At 29.7% G+C, this 25,670-nt stretch overlaps 2 protein-coding genes across 27 annotated transcripts in view; both read left to right on the top strand.

Annotated features, from left to right (window-relative positions):
• Positions 1-19,529, top strand: part of LOC130440927 (MAP/microtubule affinity-regulating kinase 3-like) — an 87,575-nt gene extending 68,046 nt beyond the window's left edge. For 13 of the 26 annotated variants that reach the window (XM_056774330.1, XM_056774305.1, XM_056774327.1 and 10 more), the window contains 5 exons: positions 1,117-1,305; positions 11,786-11,836; positions 12,169-12,225; positions 14,348-14,622; positions 14,703-19,529. In XM_056774330.1, the coding sequence (XP_056630308.1) occupies positions 1,117-1,305; positions 11,786-11,836; positions 12,169-12,225; positions 14,348-14,622; positions 14,703-14,761 (631 nt within the window). In that variant the 3' untranslated portion in view covers positions 14,762-19,529. Of the gene's footprint in view, positions 1-1,116; positions 1,306-5,672; positions 11,746-11,785; positions 11,837-12,168; positions 12,226-14,347; positions 14,623-14,702 lie in introns of those variants that run through there. The other 13 variants (XM_056774314.1, XM_056774324.1, XM_056774318.1 and 10 more) reach the window with 5 other exon arrangements.
• A 2,318-nt stretch (positions 19,530-21,847) lies between these two features.
• Positions 21,848-25,101, top strand: LOC130441143 (aprataxin). Its single transcript, XM_056774693.1, has 3 exons — positions 21,848-21,988; positions 23,037-23,441; positions 23,496-25,101. Exons 2-3 carry the CDS (start codon positions 23,039-23,041, stop codon positions 23,648-23,650), a joined length of 558 nt encoding a protein of 185 aa, XP_056630671.1. The 5' UTR covers positions 21,848-21,988; positions 23,037-23,038; the 3' UTR covers positions 23,651-25,101.
• The last annotated feature ends 569 nt before the right edge of the window (positions 25,102-25,670 follow it).

Raw genomic sequence — 25,670 nt, 5'->3', positions numbered from 1 at the left:
GAGAAAAATATACTGGGTATTAAAAATTAATCAACCGTAAGAAAAATTTGTAAAGTATCTTTAAATGGCTTGGTGTTGATACCCGCTTTAATTCTCACAAAATAATTTATAAAAATCTTCTAATATTTTTCCGCTGACGATTCAACTATAGAGCTCAGGTCCTTCAATCCTTTTTTTGCATGCTTAGCAGTTATTTTCATTACCATTAATATCCTTTATATCCATAGAACATTATTATAGTAGTCCTAGTTTATTAAAAAAAATAGCTGTGAACAATGAGTAGAAAAAATAGTCAAATATTGAGGTACCACTGATTTTATTTGAAAATGTCTACATTCCAGATATGGTACTATTCTGATTATACAAACACCTCATTTGAAACCAAAAAAATAGACACTATTCCTTAGCTTCTATACTCCATTTGATTCTATTCAATATTCTGAATATTTTGTCAATTATTGTGTCTCTTATAGCCACAAAAATAAAGGATTTTTCATTACGGGTATTACTTAGATAACGAGATTTCATTTTTGATACCTTCTTCTGTACTACCTCCCAGTGGGGGATTAATACTCGTTGCCACCAGATTAGGACTAGGTCCTGCAGAAAAAACCACCTTTAAGGACGTGGTTCCAGTAATAATAGACAGTAATTGAATCAAATTTATCTAGAAAATATGTATGTTTTTATCGTTTCCCATGTCTTAAATGTAGATGTTACTTGTTAGTTTTTTTTTAAAGCTCGGTATTGTTTTTTTTCATCCACATGTTTTATCATTTATTTGTTTAATAGAATATACTAACCCTGTATTTACCATATTTTTGATTATATGGTGTAGTTAATCTTGCATGCTTATCGATAAAAACTCAAAAAAACTCAAATTCCATACATTGTATGAACGAAACATTTTTCATATTATTTTTTCATCATGTCTTGTTTTTGTACGTTTACCCAAACTAATGTGACTCTTTACAACATATTTTATTGTTACCGTTGTACTAATATTTTTTGCATACATTGAAATGATTTATAGTTGAAAAAAAAAGTTCCATTTGGAGGACGTGATCATTTCAATTTTAAATTGATGTTATATTTTTATCATTTTTCTATTTTTAGTAGTCGCACAACTGCTTCACCAGCAGTCACCAGGCAACAGGCCTTCCCCAGGAACACTTCATCGAGGAGCACTTTCCATTCTGGTCAAACCCGGCCTAGGGCAACGTACGCCCAAGGATCACCCGGTGATTCTCCCCATACCAGACCCTCGTTTTTTTCAAAATTCAGTCTCAAGGGTTTCACGAAAAGGTGAGTTTTTGATAGTTTTACTCCATTTATTTGATAGTGTAATAGTGAATTTAGGTGTCAATAGTTTTAATCTCATTTTATACTGCATCCAGGCTCGAAAGACCATAATGTGAGGTCACTTTTATTATTGAAAATTAAAGCTTTATTTTCTATAGACAATATAAAATGTATAAACAATTTATTTAGTTTAAAGAAACCAGCCTCGAATCTAGTGACCTTGTGCCCTTTGAAATTTGAAAGAGAATAAACTAAAAATTTGAGCTTGTTTGCCATAAATAAGAGCCGATAGTGTCGCCCAATATTCTCCCCAAAAAAATAAGAGCCTCAAGTCTCAGTAAGATTCTGTAGCCTTGCCAGAAATAAAAACTTGAATGATTTAATCCAAAAGTTTTTTCCAAAAAAAAAAAATACAAAAAATGGTGGTCTGGCCAAACATTGGAGCTTGAAATTTTAACCGAAATAAGATCTGATAGTCTGCCCAAAAAATAAATTTCCTCAAGTCTTGGTAAAAGTCTGTGGTGTTGCCAAAGACAAAAGCTTGGATGATTTAATCCAAAATCAAAATTCAAGATTTTTCCCTAAACAAAAGCTAGTGGTCTCTGCGAAAATTCTAACTCATCATAAAAACATCCAAGGATGTTTACAAGAAAGATCCTTTCCCGTGGTTTCACAAAAAAATCATTTTGCCAAAAATAAGAGTCTAGTCTTGCCTAAAATAAGAGCTTTAGAGTAAAAAATAAAGAGATATTGCCAAAAAAGTGTTGGTCATCCACCAAAAGAGATGGATTGTTGAGATTCTGCCAAAAATAGCAATAAAAAGGTCCACCAAATTTTTTGATTTGTTTGAAGACTCAGAAATATTTTCTAATTGTTTACTGGCTATAGAAATGTATCATATAGCCAAATTTTGCTCAGTTTCGGTTCATTAAGATCATTGAAAAATATTTCAATTGTTTGTTGATCTAGGAAATGTGACATGTAGCTCAATCTTGCTCAGTTTTGGCTCATTCAGATCGTCGAAACATGTTTCAATTATTAGCTGATCATGTAGTCAAATCTTGCCCAGTTTAGGCCCATCGAAATATGTTTCAGTTGTTAGCTGATCATGGGAATGTATCATGTAGCCAAATCTTGCCCAGATATGGCACAATCAGATCATTGAAATATGTTTTAATGGTTTGCTGGTAATTGAATTGTATGATGTAGCTAAATCCTGTCAAACTTTGGGTCATGGGGATTAAGTTTGTGATATTTACCTCCTCACATATCATGATATTTATTTCTTTTCAATTATAATCACTAGATGTTTATTAATATTTAAAGAAATCACTTGTTACACTATCAAAATTAAAAAAAAGTTTTTCACGCTTATACTGCTTGTTTCATATCACAATAAACTAACAGTTGCTTAAATTTACGGTGGCTTTGTTCTCAGTAAATGCTTTTTTGTATAGTTAAAAAAAATCTATTTTTTGTGCGCTTTTTATACAAGATGCGTCACTAGCTATGTACTAAATTGTAATTGTACTACCAGAAGGGATTTTTCCTATGAAAAGTATAATTACAAAGTTTTAACATAGTTTTGATTAATCCTGTATACACATTTATGGAATCCAACTAATTTTTTTATACATATCAATGAAACCATTATCGATTTTATCCAGTTTAGTGATTTGAAAAGTCGCGATTTCCTTGAAATGTTTTAACTCAATAATTTTTTAAAATTTTCCAATTTTACATTCCAAATAGTAAATCTATTGGAACTAAGGTATCCGGTTTTCTTTGGGAAAATATATAAATTTATTGATTGAAAACTTCCAGTATCATTTCTTTTAAATTTCCACTATCCCTACCCTAGTATTAATATTTTTCCCATCAAATGATATAAATCTACATATGGTAGAAATATACAGTGTGTCGAATAATTTAACACCTCCATCTTATCCTTATTTTAAGAAAATCAGTTTTGAATTTTCACAGAGTCGCACAAGGTGAATTTTTTTATATAATCAGCCGAAATAAATTGGTCACCTATGAATCAAACAATTTCTCAATTAAATATTTATCCAGTAAATTTTTTTGGAAATATTGTGCAGGAAATACTAAATTTTTGATTCAACCAATGACTAAAATTCCTTGAATTATGGCTGTATATCTCAAATAACTGAGCATACATATCCTGATACAAATTGTACCCCATAATCCTTACCGAATAAAATTTCTTGATATCACACCAGACCATCACTTGGAAGAAAATTAGTTTTTGAAATTTATAACCCACTGTAGAATATCTGTAGCTTAGTACAAATGGTTTAAACATATTATTTTATCTTTAATAATTTTTAGTTGAGATGAAAAAATGCCAAGGATTCACATGTATGTGTATTCGATGAGATTGGTTTTTAATGGCTGCTTTTCTATAGATAAGGAGATCAAATTAGAGTATTTCAAGTTGATCTCTATAGACACTTCCCTGCTGCTACCAGCATGATCTTAATTTCGATTAACTCGATTGTTGTTTTAATTTTTGTCGATTCTCTTTTCACCCTGTATTTTTATGTGGAAATTTAAATTTGTATCTTAAAATAACGAAAAGGTGTTTCATTTTGATTGGGACATACTGTAATTTTAATAACTGTCAAAAAAATGCTTTTTGTCGATAATCTCACACACATATTGATTTATCTACATATAAATTTTGTAATAAAATTTATTTATCGAATATTGTCCTAATAGAAATTAACTATTTGTTAAAAATATTGAGATTGTATTTAAATTTGGAAGATGCTTGATTTGTTTAAAAAAATATAATGAATATCGAATGGAATAGGTGAAAAATAAAAAAAAATCTTTTAAAAAATTTGACAACACTGTAATTTTTTTGCTCACTTCCAAATTTTAATACGCCATTTATTCAATTGATATCTTGGGACAAAAAATTTTGTAATATTAATTAATATGTATATAAAAAATGTGATTTTATATTCGTCATTACATTGTATTACATCATTACATTATAAACAGTGGTGTAACATGGGGGACTCGATATATGAAACAAGACGAACATCATGATTTTTTTTAATTGCCTTCCAAGCAAAACCGCGATAGAAAAGACCAGGGGAAGTTCTATTTCATAACTTATGTTATTTCTACCCCACAACCAAATATAACTGATTTTGGAAAATTATCCAGAAGTGTAGATTCAAACATGAGGTTCCTATTGATACAAAAAGATATTGAACTCGTTCAACACATGAATACATATTTCTATGAATAGTAGCACCGAAAAAAAATTTCTTTTTTTCTCGATCCTCAAGCAAAATATTAATCTACATAAAGAAAATAAAAAATTTTAAGTATTCACAATTCAAATATAAAGTTTTACCATTTAAAATGCATGTAAAGAAAATTTTCTCGGTTTTTCTAGCTATTTTCTGGGGTTCTATCTATTTTCTGGTCTTTTTAGCTATTTTCTTGTTTTTTACAGCTATTTTAAGGAGTTTTTAACAATTTTCTGAGTTTTTCTAGGTATTTTCTGGGTTTTCAAGCTATTTCCAAGGGTTTCTCAAATTACTAATGCTTACTCACTTTTTTCAATAATGCAAATCAGTTTGATGGACCTTGTGGGGAATTTTTTTACAATATGTAGATTAATATTTTGCTTGAGCATCGAAAAAAAAAGTTGAACAGCCAAGAACATCACACATGATTCAATTAAGATATGGACTCTATATGGGGGAAAAGTTTTACGCTCTTCAATGTCATTGAAAGCTTAATTGTATTGCTTGCTTATGCAAAAAATGCCATTTTTATGAATTTAATAATTTATGGAAATTGAATCCAATGTTGTATTATCCTTACGGCATAACGGAAATAGGATTTGAAATAGACAAACAATTTATAAAAATATATTAAGGTGAAGAAAATCACATGAAAGTCTGAAACGAATGATTGATATTAAAAAGATCAAAATTTCGCCATTTTTGACTTTGGACAAAAATAATAGTTGGAGATTTTCGAAAACTTATATTAAGTATATAATAATGATTGCTTTCAAAAAAATCTACCACCAGAAATAAAATTTTTTCACCCAGAATGCTTGCCTTTGATGCAAATAGTTAACTCCATAGAAATTTTGAGCAAAAAAACAAATTATTTGTATAAAAAAAAACGCTGTCGCTATGTGTACTTGTCTAATTTGGTGTAATGCTTTGTAATGACCGTTCTTCCTATTTTTTTGGGGGATATATGTATGCGAGTGGTCCGTCCCTTGAAAATCTGCAAAACTTCCTACAAATTGCAAAATAAAAATAAAAAAAATTGAACAGAGTATAACAAACAAAATTGACATGGTGTTTCTCGTTCAGGAGGAGAGAGATTTCGGGGGACGTACCACCGCACCAAGAAGTTCCTCCTCCAGAGTAAGCATCATGACTCCAAGGCCAAGTCTTCCAAGAATCAGGTAGTTGAATACTCGATCGGAGTCAAGAAGGTTTGGATGATAATAATATTTGGATTACAGAGGAACGAAGAGCTTAAAAAAGTGATATTAAACTAGTTTTATTTTTATTCATGCACTTATTGGCGTATTTAATCGTTTCTAAAACACTTTTAGATACATTTCTTATGATTCTATTTCTCATATTTTAAAATAATTGTATCAAAATGGATAAAAATGACTGTCCGAACACATTTACTTACATCGTTATTACTTTTTACCTGTTTATCATATTTGATTGAGTGTACTCTTACTTTATCGAACGTTTTCAATACTTACAATATCAGAACAAAATTATTTTACATCTCAAAGCGATTCTATGTCTCCTAAATATACTTACCACAAAAAAACTGACTAAACAATGTTTTATAAACCTATAATTTCTCATGCACAGAAAACTGTCTATATTTAGTACCAATGAGAAGGTAGGTATTCCATTTCAAGTTACCTCAACCATTTTGGTGTTGATTAAATACATAATTTCTCTGGTATTATTCTTCTAATAAAAACCAATGGTGATCTGGTACCATATCTAATAGTAACCCTCACTATAACGCCAACATTATGATGTACATATCAAATTGTCAATCCTGTTATCCTTCACGTCACCTTTTCTCTGTTGCGCGGCCATTTTTAACTCCTGATATAGAAAAAATTCATTGTAGGTAATACCCTGTCGGGCTGTGGGAATATCAATCAACCAATAATCTTTCTGTGCTCTTAAAACCATCAATTTATGATTTCCTGAGTTCTACGATGACCAAAGTGACTGGTTCTACGATCTAAGACTTCTTGATTCCACGCCCATAGATAATGTAGTTTAGTGGAAAAAGATATGTTGATGTTATCGGAAACCTAACCTAACCAGGCGAATCTTACACACTCTAGGCATTTTACTTGCCAAAAAAAAGGTTTATAACAAAAATCACTACTTGGCTAGCTTAGAACTCACTAAAATATCTATTCTAGTGAAGGGTCATCTATATTTTATTCAAGATCTATAGGGCGTTTATGTGGGATTCTAATAAAGGGTTTATTGGAGGATGTCCCTCTAGTAGATAATGATATTTGCTGCTATGCTTCTGGATTTCTTCTGTGAAGTACGGTACGCCAAGGTGTTTATGGAGAGTATCATATGATAAGTGCTTCACCATTGCACAAAGTATTTTCTATTGAGAACTCTGAAAGGAGGTGGACGGTACTTGATTTACTGCAACAACCCCAAAGTTCTATACCTTAATCCCATGAATTAATATCTTGTTGACCATAGTTAATTTGGATTTTCTACCTAGTAACTTTGAAGCTCAAATCACTTTTTGACTATGTGCTTTTTCCAGTTTAGGTTTGAATCCAAGATAACGGAATGAACGTGTTGCTAGTATTTTTACATGATTCATATTGACTGTTGGACATTTATTCTTTCCCAAATTCGATGTTATCTCTGCTTTCAATCCTCCAAGAGGTTTAAATGGTATTTGATGAACTATCACAGTTGCTGGATCTTTGTGACTAGATAAAATCACTGTATCATCTACAGTATTTGCAGTCGTATGAAGACGTAGTGAATAAAACAATAGCCCCCAGAACACTGTGGTACTCCAGACTATATCAGGAAGACTTCTCCTTTGATTCCGGTATCAAAATATTTGCTTGTTAAGTGAAATTTGAATAATTTGAAGTAAATGGGGGGTAATGTTTTATTTTGAAATGAAGGCTTTTTTTTCATATGTGGTTGAAAACTGCATGTTACGTACAATTTTTGATCCAATTTTGCACTTACGAAATTGTCCGGAAAATTATACGGAAACAATTTTGTTTTATCAATTTTCTACTCCTCAGTAGTTGGATTTTTAGATCACTATTACCATATTAGGATTTTGAAAACACTGTATAACAATATATTATATATAAAGGAAGAACAGTTTAAATGTTTTTTATCCATATATTATTAACTTTTCGAAATAAAGGGTGTCCTTAAGATCATTTTGTACAACTCTTCTTAAATATATATATCAACAACTTTCCATTTTATTATTATTTTTATCAGTTGAAATACATAGCAGAAACTTTTTGACTAAGAAATTTCGAAGAAAAATTATATAATTTCTCAACACCCAGTATTTAAAAAAGTATATAAATTGACGACCATTCTATTAATAAACAACTTGTAAAATCTGGTAATCGAAATATGTGATTTTGTTTAGATTTTTATAGTCTGATTCGTTTTCCTAGAGAAAACAAATTTTGACGTTCACAAATGTAAAACTACTGAAATATTTGAGAAAAAATCTAATTCATTTATTATTTTTCTCATACTTGTGTATCATTTGTAAATGTTTTTACCACGAAAACAAAATTTTATAATAAACACCACAAATCATAACCTCACATTATATTTGTATTTAGTCCCTTATTTTCAATTTTGTAATGAGTATGTGACAAATTAGAACAACAACAAATTTTTTAATGCATTTTTATCCAATAGTTATTAAAACCTCGACGAAAATATTTTTTTTATTTCATTTTGCTAGTTAGTATCTAATCCATTATGCCAGAGAACAGACAATATCGCATTAAAATTGAAAAATACCAGACCTAACCTCAACTACTTTCAATTTTGTTATCAACATCTTATGGTTCCATTTTCCTCAGACTCGATCGAAGATATTTAAGACACATTTAACAAAATAATTAAAAAAATCTCAAATTTTGTGAATCGTAATCCCTTTTCAGAGAAGCTCTTTTAAAATTAGTGATAATTTAATGCCATATTGTCCGTTAATATTAGTGCAATGATTTTAGAAAAATGTTTACTCTAAGCTTAAATTTGTAAGTATGGGATCTCAAGTTATGATTTGAAATTTACTTTTTATACATTTTAACGTTCATGTTCTGTCAAACAAAAATGTCAATTAGAAAATAATCAATGTTGAATACTAGTTCCACTTCAATCTCTATTTTCTTGACATGGAGCTTTAAATTGCTTAATCAAAATATTGCTACAGCATCTTGGCTACCACTAACAAAATATATTTCTCTTTTGTGTGGTTGTTAACCCCCAAAATTAAAATAACACCAACAAAAATCATAAAACATAAGATTTCGCTGCAGAAAATGAAGAAGTAAAAATGCTTCAATTGGCCAAGGAAAGTGACTAGATTTCCATCTATAAATGCAACTTGTATACTAAACTAAAGTATGAATCTTGCTCCATGTTAAGTGACCTTTAGAAACGTCTAAATTTTCAAAATAACTGGCTCTAAGACCTTGGTTTTCTTTAGCTTACGCCTGTTAACACTGCAGGATAGTGGATCAAAATTTATTGATTTCAATGGGAATTTTCCCTTCCTGTCTCAATAAAACTGTAACCAAACTAATGCATGAATCTTGCTCCATGTTAAGCGACCTTTGGATGCGTTCTAATTTTCAAATATTATTTCGGTTTTACCTATATTTATTAATTTCCTAAACAAACATTACTCGGTTAGTTTTTGTTCATAAGGTCAATTTGCATTGCACCGATGGGGGCTACCAGGGCTGCATTTTCCACTAGAGGTGAATTTCTCCAAAATGGCATATCAGATGTTTGGGAGAAGGTTTCAAGAATAAAAAGGTTTTCGATACATATCTCTATGAATCACTGCTCACTACTGCCTTAAGAAAATAAATGATTTATATGTAAATTCAGTTGCTATGTACTTAATAACAAGTTTTAACCTTACTTTTCCGTGGCATAAAAACCGTAGCCCTCATTGTTTTCAGTGGTACAAATATTGATACCTTGTTATAAGATATGGACTAGTGTTCAATATTAACACGACATGCTATTTATTTCATATCTGTACAGGTTGTCTCAAATAAGTTCCTTTTCATTATATCATTTACAACTATTTTTTTGTTAATTTACGGAAAAATAATGAAAAATTGAGATAACCTGCACTTGTAATCTAAGACCAAAGTATTAATAACATTTTCTTTAGTTTATTATTGTATATTCGACTGTTGAATTATGTATATGAATTTATAAGGTTAATATAAATAGTATCAATAACTTAGTAGCTCTTATTTCTGTCGTTACTTTATGCTATGTGTTTTTTTTAACAAAAAATAGTAATAATAACCACAAATATGTCTGAAAAGTTTCAGGATTCAGTCATAGTACGCTGGGCTATTTGACTCTGTTATAAGCATTATTCAAATCTCTAAACTAAACACTTAATCTTTATAGACCAACATTTTTGCATTAAACTATGTTCTAGATGTCACTAGTGTTACAACTTTTTCGATTTTTGCTTCACACTAAGTCAACATTTAACAAAAAAGCTCAAACGGTTTAGTTTTATTTTTAGGATTGGTTATATAGAATTGAGGGGATTTAAATTTAACATTTAGACAGTCGATTTTTTTCAATTTCTACCGAGGAAGATATTTGAAAAGTATGTGAAACATTAGAATCGATTAATCGAAGTATCGATATCTCAGACTAAATAAATCAATATTTTGTATTGAATTGATTCAGTGAATAGATATTACACCCTTGAAAATCGTCTCATTCGATTTTTTTCTGTTTTGGTGAAAATTATTTACAATTAGCTGAATGTACTCGTGATATTACTGTTGCTGGTTAAAGGGTTAATTACTCAAAAACTCGAGCTTAGTTTCCTCAAGGCTTAAACGAAGAATTTGAACATTATTTATCACAAGCAGTTGTACTACCAAAGTATGATCCTATACTTTACTGGCAAGAACAAAAAAATCATCTGTTCCTTGTGAGAAAGTTTTAAAATAGGTGAAACCAAGGAACTATCTATTGAAACTCGTACATTAATCACAAATCTTCATAATTTAAACATAAGTAACCTACCAGGAGCTTGAGCGATAGAGAACGTTCCCAAAACGGTTTTGAAAAACCACATCCGCTGAAGATGAATGTTTTGAAATGTTCAGTACACGATCAGCGAGTCACGCACCCATAGATAGCGGTTCATATCAATAGATCTATGGATGTACTTCTATAGTCAAAAAGATAGTCTTTCTGGAATGGTAGCAGTGAAGAAACCTCTTTTAAGACGTTAAAATGACATTGTGGTGGGCTAAAAAACATAATTGGTCGCATGAAAACATGGGAGAATGTTTAATGGAGTTATAAGTCAAAGTTTGAGGTAGTTTGGTCTAAGAAAAGAGGTGAAAGGAAGAAGATCCATGTGTAATCCCCACTGAAAGATGTTTTGGAAGAAAGGCGACTGGAGACCTAGTAAAAATTGAAGGGATTTTGAAGGAAAACTGCTATAAAAAGATATTAAAGATATAGTACGTTTAGATCAGTTTCTGATTGGCAGAAAATTCATCTTCCAATACAACAACGACACCAATCATTCCGTGAAGCTGTGCAAAGAGTATTTAAAAGAATTGGAAAGAAATAATGTACTAAAAGTAATAATTTGGTTGTTACTTGAGTCCGATTCAGTTGTGGGATAAATTGGACAGGGAAGTCAGAAAGCAGTGTCCTACTTCCACTTCATATCTTTGGAATATCCTGGAAAACGGATGGATCCATAGACGATTATTTGAAAAAATTGTTACAGGGAATGTCAAAATTTCAAAATCGATCATATTGTTTTTTGTATGCTGCGCATCACGCAAACCTGTGGAGGAAAGGATTGGTTTTTATGAAGTCTTGGTATTCGAATATATGACTAGGAGTAAAAAAATACTAATAATAAATAATAAATCTCTCATATATAAACAATAATATTATTATTAAATTATGCATTTTGACAACTGCTTCTAATTCCCTCTTAGTAGATAGTTTGCTCTTAATTTTTCTTTTACCACACACGCAATGCTCTGTTTATATTATAAATAAATTTTTTGCTTAACTGCGTTAGAAAGTGGGAATAATAACACCTGCACATTGGATTCAAGAGGGCTTGAAAAATATTTTTATTTTGTTCTATATAACATTATGTTTCCTTTTTTTAGTGATAGAAGTCATCTTGAATCTAACCAAACCGGTCATCATAACAGAGCTTTGTGAGTACCTATTTTTTTTTCTATTTTTTTAGTACCAACTCATTTTTTATAGAATTGAAAGAAAAAATCAAATAAATACTATTTCAGTAACTTGTTCAACCTCTGTATCTGTAGTTTCGTTTTCTATTTGAAATATGTCTGTCAATCCAAGTCAAAAATATCAAAAACTAAATCAAAATAAATCCTAATGATGTTGCATGGGATAGAAAACTCTCTCCAACTCAAATTTTTTCATGAGTTACTTAGATATTTTGTTTAGGGTAAAAACAGCACTCGCTTCTCATCACTAATATCCATTATGTTCTATCATTTTGTTTAATTTTTATTTCCAGAGCATTAGAACCAGGTCAACAAGTTAAACATGGCAACTCACCTTTACCTGCAGTGGGGTAAGTTTATGAAAGAAAAACGAAATTTGACAGTTTTTCTCGCGACGTGTTTTCAAATCAATATTTATGTTTAAGTTGTTGATCCCTGAGTAATGGCTTCGAAAACAAATGAGAATTTTTTTTGGTTGTCGTGGAATTCTTCAAAAAAAATATCAGACACAGAAAAATTTATTACAGTACTACCAAAAACTATATTCATTTTTTGTCTTCAGCATAATGTTGCCTGTCTTAACGTCATAATTTCCTATACCACGTCATTTATCATCAAAAGTCACGTCGCCTGTCAAATATGTGCCACGTGACATGTCACTGGATTTACTTGTGTTTTGGCTATGAAGATCTGAGATTAATTTAAAAACACCCTGTGTAATTAATATCTAGTTAAACTACAACATACATTTTTTTAATATAATTTTGTTTAAATCGAGTACAAGTTTCAATTTCATGTTGTAATAACTTGAAATTGAATCATCTACTACAAGTTTTACAAAAGTATCAATTTTTTTTGTAAAATTATTTTGAAAAATAAAATCTTTGTATAGAACCAAAAGCACTAAACTGGAGAAATATTCTCTATCTTATAACTTCACATTTTATAATTTTATCTTTGAAATTACCCTTGAAAAATTGTAGCCGCCATGTTGCCGTGCTTATGGTTTTTTCTCATTTCTAAATAATAATATACATACACACTTTTAATTTTCATCATATTGATTCGATATAAAATGATTAATATAAATAAATAATTTTTTTTGTGATGTATTGACTTGCTTTTAGATCTAAAAGATTTAAAGAAACAGGTAAAAATTAATAAAGACCAAAATAGGTCGAAACCTGTTATTTTGAACCTTAACCTAAAATCCAAACTATATGTCACAAAAAAAATAAAAATAATCATTCTAAAAATCTTTCAAATGTACATGAACAATATTATGTAATGTAATTTTTAAGAAGATGAGTCACATACAGAATGAATAAAAACGAAAAGATAATTGGGGAAATTGTAACACTGCCAGAAGTAGAAATAGACACTAACTGTATACTAGTAAAAACGATACTGGAAATAGAGGAAGAAACAAGAAAGGACGAGAACAGAGGATTACAAGAGAATTTCGATTCATAAATTGAAAACAAAAAAAAAACAGAAGGAAATACCGAAAAGCAAATGGTAGAAAATTCGTTGAACTAGAAGAAGAGTTAACGCTAGAAGTTATTCAAAGATATGTTGAAGAATGAAGATATAAAGAATGAAACACAAAACCAGATAGTGGACAGAAGAAATATAGAAAATGGTTAAGCAGAGAAAGGTAACAAAGAAGAATTATATTAAGAATAAAAAGTGGAGCAAATATAAAACCATAATAAACAAAATCAAGAAAGAAATTAAAAAAGCAAAAAAGAAAACATCGAAACAATTTGGAGAAGAATTAGCAAATGACTATAAAGACAATAACAGAGATATACAGATAAAGATAATAGAATGGAAGTAAATATCAATGGTAGTAAATCAAAAAAAGAGAACATGGGGAAGATTTAATAATGAAAAGACAAAGAATAGATTTGAATACCTGGGAAATACTGAGAGATGAATGGATAGGACAAGATTTATAGAAAAGCTAGAACAGGATGTTTAAACTTGAAGAGAAGAACACCACGAAGCCTAATAAGAAAAATGACAAGGAAAAAAAGGAAAGGAAGATTCAAGAAAACTTGGCCACAACAAGTAGCATAGGAAATATGAAGGAAGGGAAAATTGAAGATCTTTAAGCACTTTTATCTTGTAAAGTATATGACGGAAGGTGGCAAGCTAGGAATTTGAAAAAAAATTCCCGGAACAGATTTTCAAGCCGTCTAAGACTTGATCTAAGAAAATAACGGCTAGTTGAGGACCATGGGACCTTCCATTTAGTTAAAGTCGTTAATTATCGCGAATAGCAAAAGTTCAATTAAATATATTTGTTACAAAAAATCTATGGTCAAATATTTTGTGCCAAAACTATTGGGACATTTATGTTAACAAGCTTGGTTTTGCTTTCTGCTTAAGATTTTGTGTCTAAACAATTACAAAAACTGTAAAAAAGCTGAAGGACAAACATTATAATGGGGCTATTTACATTTACAGAGTACAAGGTGCCCCAAACGAAGAACACGTCAAGCCCCGTTCCCTGCGGTTCACTTGGTCGATGAAAACGACATCTAGCCGAGATCCAGCTGAAATAATGGCAGAAATTCGTAAGGTTTTAGACGCAAATAATTGCGACTACGAACAACGTGAACGATTTCTCTTACTGTGCGTACATGGTGATCCAAATACGGATAGTTTGGTACAGTGGGAAATTGAAGTTTGCAAACTTCCACGTTTATCACTAAACGGAGTCAGATTTAAGAGAATTTCGGGTAAGTTGCCCTTTATTTTTATAAATCGCTTGTTGTAAATATAGTTTTGATGATTAAAAAAAATTATTGTCAATTTATAGGTACCAGTATTGGATTTAAGAATATTGCTAGCAAGATAGCAAACGAACTGAAGCTGTGACTGCTTGTTAAAGAGCCAGAGATAGCGAACAGCGAGCCAACGTAGAAAAAAAATTGCGCGAACAGTGTATGTGTGTGTGCGTGTGTAGCGACTTCCATCTCAATTTTTTTAGTGTTCGAAAAAAAAATGTGTACCAGCTGATTACTGATAACGAATTTCAATCTTTGATTTAAAATATCAGGCAAACAACAAATTTCAAAAAATTTAAAATACCCTAAATCAAAATTCAGTCTCACAAAATTTTTTTTCGAATAATAATCTAAAACATTTAGTCGATAATAATAAATCCAGACTCTTTGCTTGTGATATGTGGAATTGAATAAACGAAAATACGAAATTCTACATTGAAATTTCATACGAGACGAATTTTCAATATGTGTCAGGAAGATTATTTTTTTTTTTCGATTTTTTTTTTGTTTATTTACCCAGTTCGGAGGACCATTTAAATAATAACAAAGGCCAGAAATATCACGTTATGTAAAACTATTTTGGTCATTCTTCTTTTTCTTCTTCAACCGGTGCTACGGTCTATTGAGAACCTCAACAATCAACTGCCAATCCTTTCTGTCCTGAGCATGATGCCTCCAACGTCGAATCCCTAACTAGTTCCGGTTCTCCAACCAACGAAGGCACGGTCTTCGTCCTCCAGGAATTCTGCGCGACCATCGAACAAAAATCATCCTACCCACGTGTCCCAGTCACCTCAGACGGAACCTCCGGATGAACACCACCAAATCTGTCTCAGCTCACAATTCCTCTGGATCCTTCTAACCAACAGGGCAGGATCTTAAGTTTCCAACAGTTCAAAATTCGCTTACTTGTCGTCGTCATAGTCCATGTGACTACGAGACGGATTATTATCTTGTAAATTGTGAGCTTTGATCTTCGTGAGGTCGAGCGCTCTCGGGACTACCTAGGAGCGTCCATTACCAACAGCAACTTTTGTTGTCACGTGATTATCTTCAGTTATCAAGGCCCCAAAATATTTGAATTGGTGGTACACTCTGATTGTTTCGGTCACATATTTTTAATTCGCCTCGTATATATATATATATATATATATATATATATATATATATATATATATATATATATATCGTAGATCTCTCGTTACTAATTTCTTATCTCCAATAATTTCAATGATTTGGTTTCAAACGTGGATCGATATTAACAGTACTTTAGTAGTAAAAATAATAAACCGTATTATTTTATATATCGGTTCATAAATATTTATTGTATTTAGTATTTTTGTTTTGTTGTTGCCTTTACTTAAGTATTTTGATTTTTTTTTTCAAAGTTTTACGCACCGATTCACATGCATCTTGTGATTTCTTGAGATGGCCAAATACTTTTCGTATTATGCAAGTAGATTAATTCAAAATCAATCTCATAGAACATACTTTCATGCATTACATCTTCCTAAAATGACATTCACCGCAATTAAATATCTTCAATTAACGAAATATGAAGATAGGATTATCACGTTTCGATACTCGAGTTAACGTCTTCAGGGACTAGAAGTGAACTGTTTATCATTAAACCCTGTAGAAGATAACTTAAATATCGGTTCCGGAAACTCCTTTTATGGAAGGGAAATGAATTGATCTACGTCCGTTAATCATGTTGAAACTTATAACCGTTCGGCTGTAATCTAGTCGTTGCGAGTATAATTTTTTATGTGATTTTTATAAATTTTTTTTTCATTTTGATAGTGCGGATCCCTGAGTCACAAACAAATATAAATGAACATTTTTTTAGTAGGTACGTTTTTCAAATTGAATTTTGTAAATATTGTATGAAAGTTTGTGTGTAAGACTGAATGTTGTAACTTATAGAAATTTAATATTTTTAACAAATTATTGTACTGCAATTTATATATATTAAATATAGAAGGTAATTTGAATTGAAAAATAATTATATTGAATGTAAATACGTTGTAGATGTTCGTTAAACCTTTTTCTGGGATTTTACTACATTTGTCCGACATATTTTTGTTTCAAAAGCGAGTTAATAATGTATATGGGACAATTTTTCATGTTTACCTTATATATATAGTATATTTATCGCAGTACTACTGCATTTGCATTTATCAGGTTGACAATTTAATAAAGAAAAACTATACTGGAGTATATTGTTGAAGAAAATATCGGTAATGCTTTAAAAATATATGTTGGATCCGAAAAATGTATTTGGAACGAATTTTTTCAACATTTAGAACTGATTAATTACTTATGTATAAATATAAATCAGATATAAGTCATTTTCCTTAATCGAACACATATATTGATATTAACGACAAATAAATTTGAATATTTTGTTTTCAATATTTTATTTGTTGTTAAATTTAATGAGAAATCGTTGTCCAAAATATTAAAAAAAAAATTGTACATAGTTAAAAATACATCAGAATGAGCTAATACTGTGATGTATCGGAAAATATTTTCTCTAATAACTATTAAAACAAATATATACTTGTGACTTATATAACAAAAAAAAATACAGTTTAAACAGATTTTAATATAAACTATGTATACATCTTAGTAGAGGATTTATTTTCCATTCTTAAAAAGTGTATTACAGTATATCTCTATTGACTCACTCTGTATCACATTCTGTATAGTAACAAATATATAGATATATATTAGAATATGCAATAATTTCAACATAAATTCTGATTTTTTTTCATTAACTACCATTTTTTGTAAAATTTTCATTTTTCTCACCGAACCGTTTGCAGCATTTTCCACACAAAAATATGTTAAGTAAATGTTGTTAATCGTTCAGAATTTTCAGTATACAATTTCATACACCCACTATTAAATCAAATCTACCAACAATTGTTCCCGATAACAGTATTTAAAAGTACATTTGAACTACTCGTAGCATCTAACTCCTTATACTATCCAATCTACCTACTGAGCAAATAACTTTGATATCATTGGACTTAATAAATTAACATTTGAACCACTACAATTCGTTATCGACAACTTTTTATTATTTTGAAACTAAATAATCACTTTGAATAGCACGAATATCATTAGCGGTCCATTTGAACTACCATCCTTCACTTTAGATAATTATTTTCTTATTTTAGTTCAAATCTATCAAGAGCTGGGATAAAAATTATTTTTTTCCTCTTCCTGGGTCTAAATCAGTATCCAATTAACTAAATGACACTTTTCCCATACATAACTATGACTTACATCAGTTATTTTGATGCTATAATGTCAATTAACGGTACATTTGAACTACCACACTTTATAACTATCTTATTCGGATTATTGAGTCTCAAGTCACTTTATCCATTTAACCAACAGTTAAACATAGCTTAGATCAGTCAACTTTGATGCTATAATGTCAATTAATGATCTCTTAGTTATTTTGTTTTCACTCTTGAGACTCAAGTTCTTCTTTTCAATATAGAACGTGGCTCATCAGTTAAATTTATTTTTTTTGCACTAATTTCATTTAACGGTCCATTTGAAGTACAAATAGAATATCGATAGGTATTAACATCTCAATTTATTGGACACTTGTTTACAAATTGGTGAAAAAATATATTTGGAAATATATATGGAATATATGGAAATGTATTTTTTTGGCATATAAATAATTAAGAGATATATAAACAAATAAAGATGATGAAAAAGATATCTATATTTTGAAAACTATAAAAAAAATGAGGAATTTGAAGAAAAAATTCGTAAAAGAAAAGAAAGTTTCAATAAAAACGTTTTAGTTATAAGCATTAAACTAAAAATTCTCCCCAACATTTTTTAAAATATTTGTAAAAAACTATTTTTCTTGTTCTTTATTTGTTTATATCTTTTGCAATTATTTATCTACTCAAAAACAATTTGACTACAATTGTTAGACATCAGGTTGGAATAAACTATTTTCCAAAACTCAATTTCTATTTTCCACTTGTGAATTAACTTTTTAGTAGTATTTCAATGTTTTCAGTTTCCAAACTCATTTTGAAAAGTTCTATTTTCCATATTAACAGGCACTCTCTATTTGATTTTACTCCAATTTTTCCAAATTAAAATTTTTATTCATACGAATACAACCCTCAATTTGAATTGAAACTTTATAGAAATAAAGTTGGTGTATGGAATTGGTGAAATAAACATGTTAAAATCAGGCTTTAAAATACTCGATTTTCCTGTGAAATGTGAATGTAGTAAACCCATTAACATTTAAAAAAATGTAAGATCTGTTCATTATGAGTGTACTTAGATAAACAAAAAAAGGAAAAAAACTCCATTTTCACCTCTTTAAATCAACCTTACTTTTTCTAGTACCAAGTAGTTCGAAAATAAATCTTTATTAGGTTTATTACAGATGCTACTTTAAAAAAAAGAAATTCTGTATTTAAAAAATTTAATGCGTCGAATCGACGTTTCCAGAATTATTTTTCTGATTTAATTACAATTTAATTATTTTGAAGAAGTATTCAAGTAATAAACTTCATAAGTTTTTTTCGTTCAACTTTTTAGGATTTAAAGGTAGTTTCATTTTGTGCATATTTTTTTTATCATTATCGTTTTTTTTTTTCGTTTTTCGCCGCTAGGAAAGGTAAGGTGGTGTTCCATTGGATTTATAATAATATAGTAATGAAATATAATAATTGTTAGAAGAACAGCTTAGATTAGTGGATTACGCTGTAAAGAGCATTGTTTGCTTTCCATTCAAATACAATTCTTTCACTGGGGATGGGCACTTTTATGTTAGTTAAGCTATTGATCATTTATAATAAAATTGAACTCATTAATATTGGTTTTATTTTTGTCCCAAACTATAAGCCTACCCAGAATAAACCTAATATTTTTAGTACTACAACTAAAGCTTTCTAAACAAACAAATACATTCCATCGTAGACAAAAAAGAGTACATTTTACCATGGAAACAAAAGTTTATATCCCTTTATAGAGACAAAAGACTATATTGCATCGTAAAGACTGAGAATACATCCCAACTTAAGAGGCAAAAGAGTACTTTCCAGCATAAAGGTAATAAATATACATTCCACCATAGAAACAAAAGGATTAATTTGATCATACCATACATTCCACCAAAGAAGCAAAAGGGTATATTTCACCATAGAAACACCAGTTTACCAGGTCCACCAAAAACAGGATCAGTGTAGAATTTTCAAAATATACCGATACTAATGAATTTTTGATAAATTAAAATGTTAGAATTAAAGGGTACGAAGTTTTTATACCAAGAAAAAACATTTCATGTAAAGGAATAGTCAAATACATAGACAAATCAATTTCAGATGAAATATTAAATTAATATTCAAAAGTAAATAATGGGGCAATAAAAGTTTTAGAAGCAAAGCGATTTCTAAGGAAAAATAAATTCATAGACCGGGTAGATTTAAAGGCGGAAACAACAAATAATTCGAAGGATGGTGACGAAGAAACTAATAAAGTAGAATTAGTGCCAACAGAGACCATAAGATATGCGTTTTCGGCCGACAAGTGTGAATATATGCGTAGTAGAGAAAACATCAACAAATTTATAAATTTACCTAGCTTGGAAAATTACATTGAACTCAAAAGGATAAAAGCATATGTAAAACTAAAATTAAAAAATAAAAAGAAACAATCATTTAGAGAATTTAGCAGTACTATCAATAGAGAGACACCAACCAATAAAATTTGGAAAATAATCAAAGGCTTCAAAAATTATTCTCAGAACAATTACACTAATCTTCCGAACCATCAAATAGGAGGGAAAATTTTAGAAAGCCTAACTATTTGTAATATCAACCCAGAATTCAGTCTAGCAACTTGTAATGACAAGTTTGAACATATAACGAATTCAACAACATAATTTCAAGGAAAAAAGACAAAGCAATAATTGGGAAAGACGGAATCGCCTATTCGATGATTAAAAATCTAGACAAAAACACACAAAACAAACTAATTGGGATATATAACAAGATGGTTAAAATAAATAAAATTCCAATAGAATGGAAAGAAACCATAATACTACCATTTCTGAAACCTGGAAAAAATGCAGAAAACCACAACAGTTACAGACCTATTGCATTAACATCGTGCGCGGGTAAAGTATTAGAGGGCATTATAAAAACAAGAATAGAATGGATGAAACACATTCTGTCTTAGAAGCATTCACCGAAAAAAAAGCTCCTACTAGCAGTATTCATTGACTTAAAGGCTGCTTATGACAGTGTAGACCTACATATGCTATATAACGTAATGAGTGAAATTAAAATAACAAACTTTATATTTAATTTATTCTGCAACAGAAATTTATATGTAAAAGATACAGAAGGGAATTTAATAGGACCAAAAAGCAACAGTCAAGGTTTAACCCAAGTTTCACCCCTGAGCCCAGTCCTTTTCAACATCTACACCAAATCAGTACATTATATTAACAAAAAATTCAGGATAATACAATACGCCGACGATATGGTAATTGCACTGGAAGGAATGGATCGTCAAAAAATGATCAAAGAAATTTCATCAGTGGACTAACAGGCATAACTTTCAAACATCCACTGACAAATGCGCGGCAATAATTTTCAAAAACAATAGACGAAACTGGGCAACAAGTGAAAATATTGAAATAAACGGCAAGGAAATTGACTTCAAGGACAATATTAAATATTTAGGGGTATTTCGGATGCCCCCAATTTTGATTTATATAACAAGCTAATTGAACTAAAAATACCTACACCAATTACGTTATCCAACATTTTAAACAGAGAAAACTACAACATTATAAATATAATCATGAAATTTATCAAAATATACAAAATTGAGATATAAACAAAAATATTAATTATAATACACATATACATTTGAAACTAAATATGAAAATAAGTAAAAAGACCCAGGTCCTATTTTTCCTAACCGAGGCAACATCCCAAATTTGTGAAATGCTCGGCTTTTGCCCCTGAGCGAGAAAAGTTTTAACCCCTGTTGTGATTGTCTTTTTTTAACATGTCTAGCTCACGAGAAGAACAGAAGTCATTAAAAAAGAAACAGAAAAAGTATAAGCTTTGGTTTAAAATAAATAAAAGCAAAAACCAGCGCTGGCCAAATACTGTTTAGGTGGAGGCCAAAATAGAGAAGAAGTACTTTTATTTAATCCTAAACCAGCTTACTGTACGGCGTATGGGGTTATTCGAAAAAAATATCAAAATAAAACTTATTTTTTCTGTGAAGCAAACTTAATATATTAGGACAAGTAAGTTTGGTTGATATTTAATTTCATAAATTGTGCAGTTTCACATTCAAATTTTGAATTATATAGATTATTATTGTTTACGAAAAAAATTTATGTACAACGAATTTTGTTGGAATGCTAGTAAAAGTACCTACAGTTTTCAAACGATAGAAGTTAAATATTTTCAAATCTTGTTTTGTTTTTAGTTAACAATAAGTGAAGTTGAAAACAAGTGTGTAACTTTAGATATCAATATCAATGCAATATCAGTAAATTCAAAATTACTATCGTTCATATTTGTAATTATTTCGAACTAGTACTTTTTATTTTTTTAATGATAAGATGAAATTATATATTCAGATACACACTTATATATTTTTTTTCTACCAACTGCATTATTCATTTAAGTAATAATTATTAAACAACGTTTAGGTATTTGTAAATATTTCTAATATAAAGCTTGGTTTATGGAGCCAAAATTAAAGATAACTATTAAACTAACAAATTAAATTACTAGTTAAGAGACACTGAATTTGTACTTGTAGTTCATGCAGATAATTAACAGTAAACTTTAATAAAAATAAACTAAGAGTTCGTAAACTTCTAACTTCTTAATTTTGTGAGGTTATGGGCACAGAATAGATCATGTCAGTCTGTATTCATGGTATTGTTTTGTTTACAATATCCTTGTTTTTTGTTTATGGAAATATTATTCTGTTAATGCGACGATTTCCCCTGTGGTGTTTTATTTTTAAAACTGATATAAAAAAAATAGGTAAAAGCAATGCCTGAAAGTCTGCAATATCCTTTAGAGAATGGAACACTTATGAATAGTGTCATGAGGTTTCCAAATTTGTATGATAAAATGTACCCATAAAGGGAATTTTTATTTGGTTTACCAGTAATTTATAATTATTTATCGTTAATATACTGCATAAAGCAAGTTCAATCAAATTATATTTATAATTCAAATTTCAAAAAAATTAGATAAAATAGAGCTCCTTTACCAAATGCTTTATATAGAGTTGTTTATATCTTCAAAATATTGTGAATTGTAATGATTTTTGAGAGATGACTACACCTGCAAATAAGCTTAAACCCGATTGGGAACTAGGACTTCTAAAAAGTATGAGAAATCCCAAAGCTATAGTAGCTACGGACGCCTGGGTAACTGTGATAAAAGATGCTTATCCAAAAGCAGAAAAACATTATTTGATTCTTCCTAAAGCATATATTAGAGATTTAAAAGCACTAAATTCGACACATCTCCCAATACTGAGACATATGGAAAAAGTAGCTAAATATATAATAGATATAGAAGATAAATCGCGTACTTTTATGTTGGGATATCATGCGGAACCATCGATAAAGCAATTACATATGCACATTATCAGCAACGATTTAAATTCAGAGTTTTTGAAAACAAAACGTCATTGGAATTCTTTTACGACCGATTTCTTTCTCAAACCAGAAGGTGATATAATTTCAACAATGTATGAGATTTATTCTTCAATAAGGTTTGTTTTAGATGTGGCTTATAGCATAGAAACGAAAGGTTATGTTTCAATTTTAACACAAGAACAATGTGAGCAATATTTAAAAGCACCATTAGTATGTCATAAATGCACGTACTACCCAAAAGACATGCCAGATTTAAAGAGACATATTTTAATACATAAATAAAACCATGAGTGAATTGATATATAATTTCATTTAGTATTATAATAAAGAATGATTTCCAAAAGTATTTAGAATGTTTGTCTGTTGATATGTATCAAAAGAATCATACTTAACGGTCAAAACAAAGTTTCCACTTTTATATACTTACCATTAATACAATTTTTTGTTAACTTAAAACTGAATAAAAAGTACAAAATAAACAAGAATGACTGAAACGTGAAGCAAACAAACCCATAACCAACGCATTAAACACTTCTTTGTAATTGGCAGATTTGTTTAAAATAATAATCAATGATGCCAACTTCACTCTTAATTTCAGAAAATTAAATGATAAGTTGGGGTATTTTAGCTTAATTTAGGGGATTTTAAAATTAACAAGGGGAAAAATTGATCGGTTGTCATCACTATTAGTAACTGGCCAAAGAAACAGGTAAATTTAGCAGCCAACTTCACAGTATTGGTTATTCACATGTCATATGGGTATCATTTTTTATAAGCATACCAAAATATTTTTGTTTATATTTAAAACCATGAAAATTACGTATTAACAGACATAATAGTATTTATATTTTTTTGTATACTACTCTTAAAGTTCTGAACAATTCTCTTCAGATTATGTTATCTTTATAATTGAGGGTACATTTCTACTGCAATTCGCGTGGAAAAACATCAGACATGCTTGGCATACAAGAAACAATGTTAGCATTTCTAATGCTGACCCGGTCCACAGTATATAATTGATATTAAAAACAGAGAGAACAACATAAGGGGAATAGTACTATTGGAAGAGAGAGAAAGAATATCGGTCTACCACTCTTTTTCAAAACTTGTTAATGTCCGCGTTTGCCGTTCCTACTACTCAAAAATTCAACGTCGTGGCGATACAATAAGAATAGAGCTCCCATACCTTGCCCTCTCTATATTTAATATTAACTCTATGATCCATACAGTTTGCAAGCTCCAAGATATTGCATTTCGTGCCGTGCATGACACATGCGCGCTAGGTCGAATTGTCATATATTTCGTATTTTGATTTCAAATAATCTCAAGTGTTTCTGTGGAATAAATTCATTGTTTATATTTGTATCGATCTTGATTCAAAAGATGAATGCATGTGCAAGCACTGTTCGCAAAATTCATTAGAAATGTACCTAAAAGAAACCAAATATCCCCGAATAATGATTGTGAGAGACTTGATTCATTAATTTTTGGATTGTTAACTTACTTTCTATTAATATAAAGCTCAGTATTCTTCAAATCTTTCCTTTCATTATTTATAAAAGTTGTAGTTTTTAATAATTTATTTGAATTCCAATGTTGCTGTATGTTGTTTCATCTTGATTTTAATTGTAAGGACATTTATGCATATATTTTATAATCTGTTGTAAAATATAGTTTTTATACAAGTATTCGTGTATATGTAGTATAATATAAAATAAAATTAACAATTTTATTATTTCCACTCCTTAACCGTCCTCCATAAATCCATATTTTTCCTTATAAAATTATAGTTCAAAGTAATAATTAGATAAATTACGTTTCCGAAAAGAGTAATTGGTATGTATAAACGACTTTGTCATTAAGGTGCAATTTCATGTTGACGTTAGATGCTGGCTTAGCCTGTCAATTGTTCAGTCACGTGATACAATTTCAACTGGTGCGCAATCTCAAATTAATGCAGCGTCAAATAAAAGCATCAAGCTTCAAAACACAAAAAAGACTATATACCCCCTCTGTTAATAGATATATTTAATAATTGCTTGATTAAATTTTTAACTTAAATGGGTGAATTATTTTGAGCGGTGAATATATATTATATTGATACAGTTATTGATAAAATACTATAAAATATTTACCTCGTAATTCATTGTACTTTTCAAAAAACTAGTAAACAGTAGGTAATGTAGGTTAAGGTTTTTTGTTATAATATTTGATTTAAAAGGAAAACATCGTTTAGTTTTGTCGCGGCATTAATTTAAGATGACGATCCAGTCAAAATTGTACCAGGTGTACCTTTATGTTT

This window comes from Diorhabda sublineata, chromosome 3 (assembly GCF_026230105.1).
Source record: "Diorhabda sublineata isolate icDioSubl1.1 chromosome 3, icDioSubl1.1, whole genome shotgun sequence".
Lineage (NCBI taxonomy): Eukaryota > Metazoa > Arthropoda > Insecta > Coleoptera > Chrysomelidae > Diorhabda > Diorhabda sublineata.
The sequence above is the reverse complement of the archived record's forward strand: the minus strand, read 5'-3'. Positions and strand labels throughout refer to the sequence as shown.

What these genes read in the sequence shown, in the direction of transcription:
- LOC130441143 (XM_056774693.1), top strand. Translation starts at nt 23,039, where the DNA reads ATGACTACACCTGCAAATAAGCTTAAACCCGATTGGGAACTAGGACTT. An exon ending in TTTCTTTCTCAAACCAGAAG is followed by an intron (nt 23,442 to 23,495) that starts GTGATATAATTT and finishes GGTTTGTTTTAG; the next exon opens with ATGTGGCTTATAGCATAGAA.